The sequence below is a fragment of the Amphiprion ocellaris genome, chromosome 18, assembly GCF_022539595.1.
Source record: "Amphiprion ocellaris isolate individual 3 ecotype Okinawa chromosome 18, ASM2253959v1, whole genome shotgun sequence".
Lineage (NCBI taxonomy): Eukaryota > Metazoa > Chordata > Actinopteri > Pomacentridae > Amphiprion > Amphiprion ocellaris.
The window spans coordinates 4,975,691-4,987,309 of NC_072783.1; the positions used below are offsets into that span (position 1 = coordinate 4,975,691).

Sequence of the window (11,619 nt, forward strand, 5' to 3'; positions counted from 1 at the left end):
AAATTTGTTAAAAATGCTGGAATACTGTAATGTTCAAAAGCTATAATAAACATTGAAAGTAAAGACAAACATTTGTGAAATAATTATATTTTTAGCAGGTTTAAATACAATAAAACTGGGCCACAAGGATGCCTCAATAAAAGTGGATCGTGTAACGTTCACGAGCGTAAAAAACTGTGAAAATATCAGTAAATATCTGCAAAATAATTACATTTTTTTGCAGATTTAAACAAATAAATAAATAAATGTATTTGTTAATTTTCAAACTTTAGTTTAAATAATTAATTAATTAATTAATTAATTATTCTTTCAAATGACAACAAATATCTGTTAAACAGCGTTTGTTTTTTGTTGGGTTTTTTGTATTTTTGGTGGTTTAGATAAGTGTAATTTTATGTTGAAATGTAAAAAAACCAATTACCATTCGTAAAATTACAGATTTTCTATAATTAAAGTATTTAATTTAAAATATTAAAATATACTTTTTAGATATTACCCACTATTTAACAAAATAAGAAAATCTGTAAAATAACAGTTTAAAAAATGTCTACAAATATTTCTAGTTTTTCAATCCTCATTATAGACAATTTTAAAAATACTTAATTTAAAAAACAACTATAATAAACATAATTTTTCTTTCAAATGACAACAAATACCTGTTAAATTGTGTTTTTTCCCCCGTTGGTGTAAATAAGTGTGATTTTATTTTGAAATGTAAAACCACCAATTACTGTTTGTAGTAACTGCAGATTTTAATGTAGATATTATTTGTAGTTTTAACCTGTTTTTCTATAATTAAAGTGTAAACATCTTTTAGATATTAGCTGCTATTAAACAAAATAAGAAAATCTGTAAAATAACAGTTAAATAAAATAATAAAAATGTTTATGGATTTTCAATCCTTATTATACACAATTTTTAAAATACATTATTTTTTCTTTCAAATAACAACGAATTCCCACAGATGTTTATTCCACTAACTATAGATATTTTACTATTTGCATTTTATATTTTTTTCCGTGCTTGTCTCTTACCTGATCTGTGTACACAACCTGCAGTTCAGCCACAAAATTTGAGAATTTTTTTATTGTGACTGTTGCTCACAGCCGAGTCACTCATGGCTTCACAGTTAGGCCAAAGAATGTATAGTTTTTAGTTTTTTACAGAATTTAGCTAGAGCAAATTCTTTATTTCTGGCAAATTTATAAACGACACAAAAGGAATAACGCCATGCTTTTAATTTGAAATTTGGTTAATTTTCATAGTGCTATGGAATGTCACTAATGGCTTGATCAAGAGCAGTAGGAAAGCTGAAAATTCCTGTATTTTTTTCTGTTTTGACAGTTTTTAGCTGTGATAAATGGTAGAATTTTGTTGATTTATTTAATTATTTTAAAGTCGACAAACCTGACACTGGGCTCCTCCGGGGTTCAGGGGGTTAATTTGTCACTAATGTGTTCCTTTTTTTTTCCTTTTTAAAGATGCAGTCATTTACGAAAGCAACTGTAGTTTTTTGTCAGGCGTTATTCAATCTGGAGTAAACAGCAGATTAGCTTGGAAGTGTTTACAGCTGTGGATAAATCCATAGCAGATGCTGCAGAGTTTTTCCAGCAGCAGAAAGTGGGACTGAGTCACATTAAACTAAACTAATTATGTGAGTGTTTATAGCAGTGATGAAACAGTTCAACATCGTGGCTTAATGATGTGTTTTTCAACGACAATGAAGTTTTATGGTACGGAAAGTTAATCTTAAGTCGTTTTGTCTATAAAATGCCAGAAAATAGTGAAAAAGTGCAAGATATCATCTTTAAATGTCTTGTTTTGTCCGAAGATATTCAGTTTACTGTCACACAGGAGGAAAGAAACAAGAAAATATTCACATTTAGGAAGCTGAAATCAGAGAATTTAGACTTTTTTCTTGTAAAACTTACTCCAACAGCGATTCATTTAATACTATATGACTGTCAGATTAATCATTGCACCACAGAAGGAAGGCAAAAAGCATTTTATGGATCTTTTCATTAACAAGCATGTCGGATATTGTTTTTTATTAGAAATCAAATCCATTTTGACCGTTGCTTCAACAAAATAGTTATTAACAAAAAGTTGTTTTTAAGTTTTATGTGTACAAAAAGATTTTCAGTACTCAAAACGCCTATAATAGTAGCTGTAGATTCATTCAACAGGTCGACTTTAACTTTCTTGTTTAGTTGTTTCCTCATGTCCTCTTTACTTTTGTTGTTTACTTCCTTGTTTACTCCCTCGTTTACTCCTTTAATTCCTTGTTTACATATTTCCTCATTTGTTTAGTTAGTTCCTCGTTTACTTCATTTATTTCGTCATTTACTTTGATTACTTGTTGACTTCCTTGATTACTTGTGTCCTCATTTATTTTGTCATTTACGTAGTTGTTTCCTTGTTTACTTCCTTGATTACTTCCTCAATTACTTCCTCGTTTTCTCAATAGTTTACTCATTTATTTCCTCGTTAACTCTCTTGTTTACTCAGTTACTGCCTTGTTTCCTCGTGTCCTCTTTTATTTCGTACTTTACTTTGATTGCTTGTTTCCTTCTTCCTTGACTTACTTGTTTACTCCTTTCCCTCCTTAGTTTTCTCCCTCGTTTACTTATTTTCTTCTTTGTTTACTTCCTCATTTACTCCCTTGTTTACTTATTCACCTCCTCGTTTCCTTGTTTACTTATTTACTTCCTCATTCATTTCCTTGTTTACTTATTTACTTCCTTGTTTACTTCCTTGTTTACTTATTTACTTTCTCCTTTATTTACTTCCTTGTTTATTTCTTTGTTCACCTATTTACTTCCTCGTTTCCTCATTTACTTATTTACTTCCTTGTTTACTTATTTATTTCCTTGTTTCCTTGTTAACTTGATTACTCTGTTGTTTACTTATTTACTTCCCTGGTTATTCCTGGTTTGTTTTCTGACTTGAAACTCTTCAGTTTGTCCATCCATTCACAGATTAACTGTTCTTCAGCTCTTCTTTGCTTTTCCACTGATCCCACGTTTGTTTGTTTTCTCCTCGCAGCCAGAAAAAATCGGCCAGTCTCCGGTTTCGCCGACGTCAGACGGAGACAAGGTGGACCTGGAGGCCTTCAGCGAGTTCACCAAGATCATCACTCCTGCCATCACCCGCGTCGTCGACTTTGCCAAAAAACTGCCCATGTTCTCGGAGGTGAGTGGAGAACGAGTGGGAGGGAACAGGAAGCTTCGGGCAGCGTGTCCGTTAGCGTTAGCGGCTCGTCTGTTGGAGGACCAAACGTTTCCAACAGGTTTCACTTTTTAATGTTTTCCAGCTCAGCTCAGCTGCTGATCTCTTCCTTACTCTGCTGTGGACGTCACAACGGATGAACACTGGAAAGAAAAAAAATGTTTGGGAGGGAGGATGACAGAAAAAATAGGTTAGAAAACAGTGGAATACAGGAACATTAAAATACATAGATGTATATAAAAATATAGATTTTTAAGCAGATTTAAATACAGTGAAACAGTTAAATTTTTATGGTCACACATTATCACAAAATCTGTAAAATAAATTATTTTCCATCCCTTAATTTACATAATTTCACTTTTAAATAGCAAAAACATAAATTTAAAAAAAGGTCATTTGCTTATTTAAATACAGCAACAAAAATGTGTAATTTTATGATCACACATTTTTCACAGAGATATTATTGATTTTACTAAATATTATTTGGAATTTCAGAAAACAGGGAATATCTTTAAAATAACAGTTAATTACTTTATTAAAAATATATCTTTCAGTCCTTAGTGTACAGAATTTTTCTTCCGAATAATGAGAAATATCTTTCAAATATTAAGATTTTTTGCTCATTAAACCTTGTTAAAGAAGGAACTACTATTTCTAAAAATACAGATTTTAGCTTGTTTTTCATGGTTCTTATGTAAAATAACCTTATTTTCTGTCATTTTCCTAGATTTTATCTGTAATTTAACAAAACACCGAGAAGAAATTATTAAATTATTTACCAATTTTCAGTCCTTAACATACTTTTTAAAAAAAATGTTAATATACTTAATTTTGCTTCCACATAATGACAATTATCTTTTTTTTCTTAATCAAATAGAATTTTTTTAAAAAGTATAATTTCATATTCAAAAGAATAAAAATTCCAGTTGTAAAAACACAGATTTTTATGTGGACATTATGTGCAGTTTTTTTTGTTGTTGTTTTTACAGTTAATCTGTAAATGAGAACTTTATTCTGTGATTTTAGTTGGTATTCTTGGAAAACAAACATTCATTTTTACAGTGTGCTCTTGAAAGATGAACCCAGAATCAGCCTCTTCAATCAGAGCTGCTGTTTGCTGGGCCTTAATTAGCAGCCTGTAATCATGTTTCTGCTGCTAATGAGACCTCGTGTGATTAGAGAATTATCAGGGTGAGTTATTGTCTGCTGGGACATCTGCAGCCACAAGGAGAAAAAGTTCCAACTGGGATCCATAAATCACAGACGGTTCTGAACACACAGGTTTCTTTAATCTGCATATTTTACAACAGAATTTATTCCGATTGTCCCGTTATTCTACAAATCTCAGCATCATGATGGATACCAGTATTCAAATCAGCGTAAACTTGGATAAAGTCCTCACACTGTCGCTGGATTTTCTATTAATTCTCAGCCGGAGCAGATAAGGACTCTGTATTCCAGACACCAGAGCAGATAATCAGTAATGTTTAACGTGTTATCTTTTATTCACAATAGAATAAATGAAAAAAAGAAGTCCCATGTGATGAAAACGGTGAACCTGCTGCAGTGAATTACTGATGAGGAGCCGTTTAAAGATGAATCTGGAGCAGCAGGAAAAGCTTTAAAAACATTTATTTAAAGAGAATCAGGCCAATAAAAAACAATCTGAAATCAAATAAAAAGTAATGAAGACGGAAACAAGCTCACATGAAGGTGAGATTCATTCACAGTCGGCTCATTTGTTTATTTAAATACAATAACAAATAATAATTTTAGGGGCAAACGTTAAAAAAAGAGCAAATTACCATTTATAAAAATAAAGGTTTTGATGTGGATTTGGCCTGTTTCTTTTTTACAGCTGATGTTGAAAATCTGTAAAACCGTTAAAAACAGTTTTAAAAATTATTTCTCATTTTTTAAAATCTTAAAATACATATTTTTCCTTTAAAATAACAACAAATTGATTTTCTTTGTAATTTAAACAGACTAAAAAAAGATTTTAGAATCAAACGATTAATTACTGTTAAATTACTGTAAAAAATCTATGTTTTTAATGTGGATATTATTTCTAGTTTTGACCTTTTTATGATTAAAGTATGAATTAATGTTTTTACTAGATATTATCTGGAATTTTACTTGATGTTGAAAATCTGTAAAATAAGAGTTTCAAAAATATATTTATCTTTTTATAAACCTTAAAATATTTTTTCTTAAAAAAACAACAAATGTTGTAGAATAGTCGTTCATTGCTAATTTAAATGGAGTAAAAATAATAGTAACTTTATGATATTTACTGTTATATTACTGTAAAAAATTGACATTGCTTCTAGTTTTGACCATTTTTATGATTAAAGCATAAACTAATGTTTTTCACTAGATATTTTCTGTAATTTAATAAATCAAAAGTATTGATCATTTTTTATGATTAATGTATAAATTAATAATTTTTGCTCAGTATTATTTGCCATTTTACTAGATGTGAAAAATCTGTAAAATAACAGTTAAAAAATTATTTCTCATTTTTAAACCTTAGAATATACATTTTTTCTTTAACAAAAACAATCGATGTAGAATGGTCTTTCCTTGCTAATTTTTTAAAAATTATGGTAAAGTAATTAATGTAAAGAAATATAGATTTTTTTAAGTGGACATTATTTCTTGTTATGACTTAAATTAATATTTTTTACTAGATGTTATCAGTAATATGATAAAAACAAGGAAAATCTGTGAAATGACAGTTTGAAAAATGTGTTAATCATTTTATAAATCTCAAAATATTTTTCTTTTTTACAAAAATAACAATAAATGTAAAATGTATAATTTTTGAGCCTTAAAATAAATATTTTTTTTATTTTGACTAATATCTGCCAATTACTATTTTCTTGTTAATTTAAGTCAAAAATGGTGTAATTTTACAGTAAAACAATGAATGAATCTATTTGCAATTTAACAAAGCGGGAAAATCTGTAAAATAACAGTTGAAAAGTTATGAATAACTTTTTTAAACGGTAAAATACATAATTACATAAAATAACAGTTAATAAAATGTTTAATAAAATAATAAAAAATATATTTACCAATTTCCAATCCCTACCAATATTTTTCTTTAAATAATTATTTTTAAAAAGTTCTAATATACATAGATTTTATTCCTAATAATGACAGATATCTGTAAAATAATGTTTGTTTTTTGACTTTTTGCTGATTTAAATACAATATAAAGAATAGTGTAATTTTATGGCAAAACTTGTGAAACAATGAATTAGTATTTGCAATTTAACAAAGCAAAAAAATCTGTAAAATAACAGTTTAAAAAATATTTATGTATTTTTTAAAACCTTAAAATACACAAATGCATAAAATAGCTGTTTACATAACAATAAAATATTCAATAAAATATTTTTTCAGCTTTTTCCTGATTTAAATACAATAAAAAATAGTGTGAATTTATGGTCAGTAATGTTTAATGTATTTTCTTTTCTTTAAAATAGACTTAATAGGAAAGAAAGCATTTTTATCTGATGAAAGAGGTGCAGGAATGAACCTGTTATGAATTAATAAGAGAAACAAAAGCCAGAACTCATTTAGCTGCTAAAAATTAATCTGTTGCTTTCAGCAGTAAATGCATTCGAAGCATTTACTTTAATCCCCCTAGTTAGAAAAGACAAATCAGAGCAATAAAAGACAATTAATCTGCTCAGCATCGATGAAGAAGGAAACAAGCTGACATGAAGGTGAGATTAATTCAGTCTGCAGATTTAATCAAACAGGGTTTTAACCCAGCGTCTCTAATATCCATGTAAATCAGCTGTATCAGTCACAATCTGTGTTCATCAGCAGCAGAAACGTCTCTGCCTCCCTCTGCTCCGGTGTTTTTCCTCCTCTGCTGTTCGTTTTACTGGATCCCTCTTTAAAGGACGAGTCTGGAGCTCAGAACGAAGCAGCTTCCAGATCCGATAACGTAAAAACTAAAGCAGCGAAATGAGCGATCTGACGTCAAACATCCGTCTCATAAATGAAGAAATGTAAATGTGCTCCACCGAGAATCCAAACACACTTCATCAGTTTAACAAATGACTTCATAAAGCGGCCACAATCTGACTCCAGCCCAATTTGGAGCTGATTAATCCCAAAATTCGCCAACGTTAGAACTTTTCAACCAATTAAAGCTTCACCTGCTGCTTTTATTCGCCTAATTGAATTCAAAATCAGCATTAAAAGCTCATATTTTCAGCACTTTGCACCATTTAAACCTGGTTATTTATAATGTAGACAAGATAAAAACAGATTGGAAGCAAATTGGCTGCACATATATCTATGATTTCTGAAAATAAGACTGTAGCATAAGAACTATATAGAAATATAATGATTTTAATGTTTTTAGATGGTCTTTCATGTCAGTTATTGAACTGTCACGTAAAAACTGTTGGTTGCAAAGTTTAAACTTGTTTTCTTGGCACAAAATGCAGCCGTACAGTTGACTTTTTTGACATAACATCATTTAGTTTGGATCCAACTTCTAGTAAATGTTTTTAAAAAGTCAAATCTGGCAGTTATGGGTTCACCAATGGGGTTTTTAATAGTGAATACCAATTATTAGTAACCAAGAAGACAAATTTTTAGCACAGTGTGGCTCGCAATGCCACGAAAAAGACAGAAATAGATTAATAAAGAGATACTTCATCAAATAAGCTATGATAAGAAAACCTACAGAAGTCTGAATGAAGGTTTTATTTCATATTTATGCAGTTTTTTTTTTTTTAATTTCATGTATTTTTTGAATTATCATCACTATTTCTTTAGTTATACTCTTTAAACTAACCCTACTTTAGTGTATTAATTTGCCAGTTATGTTGGTTCCGGTGTCGTAAGTTGACATTTTGGGGTCTATTATCCAACTCAGTCCAGAGTTTTGTAATATTTCATGCTGTTTTATCTGATTTTCAATTTAAAAATGTTAAAAAAAAAAAAAAAAAAAAAAAAACTTACCCTTTGACACAATGCCATTTAATTTGCAGCCAACTTGTAGCAAATGTTTTTAAAAAGTGAAATCTAGCAGCTATGGGTTCACTAGTGTGGTTTTTAATGGTTAATACCAATTATTATTGAGCAAGAATACTGATTTTTAGCACAATGTGGCTCGCAGGACCATAAAAAAAGACAGAAATACAGTTTACCATATGAACAGAACAATATTTTATTAAATTAAACTAATAATTTATGTAGGATGTGCAAAGATCAAAGTTAATCTGTTGAATTTAACCAAAATGAAAACCTACGGAACCCTGAATGAAGGTTTTATTACATCTTCATTCTTTTTTTTTTTGGGTTAAATTTCATGTATTTTTTGAATTATTAGCAGTATTTCCTCAGTTATATTCTTTAAACTAACCCTAATTTAGTGTATTAATTGCTAGTTATATTGGTTCCAGTGTGAAAAGTTAACATTTTTGGGGTCTATTATCCAACTCAGTCCAGACTTTTGTAATATTTTATGCAGTTTTATGTGATTTTCCATTTAAAAATGTGTATCTGGACAGTTACATGTGTATTTTTCATGTATTTTTTTTCCATTTGAGCTGGTTTATTGGGGTCTTTGCCATCTTACATCTTATCTCGCACAAAGAATTGCCAAGAAACCGCAGCAGAAATCGATATAAATGTGCAGCAACACTGAAAAACCTGGTGTGAGAATTCACACAAATGCTTTTGTTCATTTACATTTGATTACAACGGAGATTTCACCATTTATTCTTCAGTGTTGGTAACACCTTATGATGTGTTTCAATGGAGCTGTGATTCCAGATGGAGGCAGCTGAAGTAACACGTTTATAAACTGATTTATTTTATTGGAATTCTGTCCAACAAAATAAACAATATTTGGGTAAAAAAGGCTGAAGATAGGATCTGATATTTCACCGGGCTGATAACTGGCAATCCTTTACCAGTAGTCTTCGTTAGGCTGGCCAAGTTGTGAAAACGTGGGGGTGTTTCCCAGATAGTCTGACGACAAAAGTAATGGCTTAAACCTGGAAGGCTGATTTTTTCCTGATGAAAGTAACACCAGGGACTGTCCAACCAATGAGAATTTGGTCAATTGACAGTACATCGGCCAACAAATCAACCTGGCGACGACAGAATCATTAGTGTCCATGCGTCCATAAATCTACTCGTTGTATGTTTATTGTTAAAGCTTTACCTAAATACTGCAATGCTGCAATAAGTTATCTGACAAACATCTGAATTTATGCAGAAAATGGACCAAATTGGGGCAAACCAATGGACAAGTTGTCAGGGTTTATAATTCAGAGGCGTGAATGTCTTAAGTAACAAGTAACAGGTTTAAATCCCAACCAATGGGACCATTTGTTGTGTTTCATTTCCTGCATTTTACTTCCCATGTTTCCTGTTTTTCTAGACTGTTTCTAATAAAGACACAAAAACGGCTAAAAGCAGATAATAAAGGAAAACCGAATTCATAAGAAGAATTTGTCCTTTTTCCGCTTTCATAGATTTTTTCCTTTATATTCCACAACTTCATCTGTCAATTAAACAAGAAAACACTACTTGCAGTATTTCTTACTGTTGAGAAAACATTTAATTTTGTTAAAATTATAATATTTATTAATAATAAACCCTTTTTAAAAACAGAGTTTACAGGTCAAACAAAGAAACATGTTCTGGAAGACCATTGAACAACAGAAGAAAAAGACTTTGGAGGCAAAAGTGGAACAACACAGTTAAACATGGTAGAAGCTTTTCAAAATAAATCAATATGACTACAACAAATAAAATAATAAAAGAGCCAAAAATGTTATATCCAAGTAAGAAAACCACAAACAAGTAGGATAAAAGAAAATAGAGGGCAAAACCATAAACAGAAGACTACGTAACTAAATAAAGGGTAAAGGAGAATAAATAAGAAAATAAAAAATAAATTAGACAATAAAAATAGAAACAAGTTAAATGTGGTAAAAGATTTTCAAAATAAATCAATGCAACAACACCAGATAAAGTCATAAAAGAAATAAAAATGATAAAAGAACAAGTGGATTCAAAGAAAATAGAAGGTAAAACCATAAAGACAAGGCTAGAAGCAACAATAATAATAATAATAACAGTGAATAACATAGATACATAAATAAGTAAATAAATAAATGCCAAAAGACAGTAAAATTAATATATGTATAATTAGACAATAAAAATAGACAATATCACATAAAAACACGCCTATAAATCCACTATAATGTCCTTTTTAACCATTTTTACAGCTTCATTCGTGTTCAATATGACAACGCAACTGTTTAGAAGTGGAAAGTGTAGAATATATTTGCATAAACAGTAAAAATAACCGTGTTTTCTGTCCCTCAGCTGCCTTGTGAAGACCAGATCATCCTGCTGAAGGGCTGCTGCATGGAGATCATGTCGCTGCGAGCCGCCATGCGCTACGACCCAGACAGCGAGACGCTGACGCTGAGCGGCGAGATGGCGGTGAAGCGCGAGCAGCTGAAGAACGGCGGGCTGGGCGTGGTGTCGGACGCCATCTTCGATTTGGGCAAGAGCCTGGCGCAGTTCAACCTGGACGACACGGAGGTGGCGCTGCTGCAGGCCGTGCTGCTCATGAGCTCAGGTCAACTTAAAAAACTTATTTGTTCGGCTTTTTTTTCTACCACTTCCACCACCAGACATGACTGGTACTGTATCATTTTAGTTTGATGTAATATAAATGCAAATTTTCCGTCTTCGGTGCCCTTGGAGACACAATTCCATGACACATTCGAAGTCATTACCCGCCACAGTTCGTAGTATGTATTGTAGCCTATTGTGAATCAAAATGTAATTACAGTCTGAAGATAAAAGTCCATATTCAGTCCTGAGAGAAGGAAATCAGTATGATTAAAAAGCCGTCACAGTCGGTTTTTTCACTGTCCGACAGTAAGCCGACGCTTTCTTGGATCGAGGACATGAATTAATAGGATGCAAAAATATAGAGGATGTCAAAGTAATCTTGAGCAGAGTGTCCACAAATTACAGGCTGTTAAAGAGCCCATATTCTGCTTTTTAAGGTGCCTTCAGTGTTATTTAGCTGCTTTTGTGTGCATGTAAAAAGTCTGAAAACAGTGCTCCTTACCTGCCTGAAACTCCTCGATTCAAGTCCAGGCTTTTCTTCTGTTACTTAGTGACATCATCGTGTCACACAGCTAGAAGAAGAAGCTGCCCAACTGTCAGACTATTATTTCCTCACTCAATCTGCTTCTCAACAATGTTATCTGGCTGTTGTATGTCCAGCTGACCAATCAGAGCACACAGGGACTTTCAGGAGGCGTGGCTTAAAGAGAGAGTGGCATAAACAATGAGTTTCAGACAAAACATGAGAAAAAAATGGTGTAA

The 11,619-nt window shown here is 31.3% G+C and overlaps 1 protein-coding gene across 5 annotated transcripts in view; it reads left to right on the forward strand.

Annotated features, from left to right (window-relative positions):
* Positions 1 to 11,619, forward strand: part of LOC111575976 (thyroid hormone receptor alpha) — a 283,113-nt gene that overhangs the window by 253,301 nt on the left and 18,193 nt on the right. For all 5 annotated transcript variants that reach the window (XM_023281440.3, XM_055004866.1, XM_055004867.1 and 2 more), the window contains 2 exons: positions 3,046 to 3,192; positions 10,600 to 10,858. In XM_023281440.3, the coding sequence (XP_023137208.1) occupies positions 3,046 to 3,192; positions 10,600 to 10,858 (406 nt within the window). The remainder of the gene's footprint in view (positions 1 to 3,045; positions 3,193 to 10,599; positions 10,859 to 11,619) is intronic.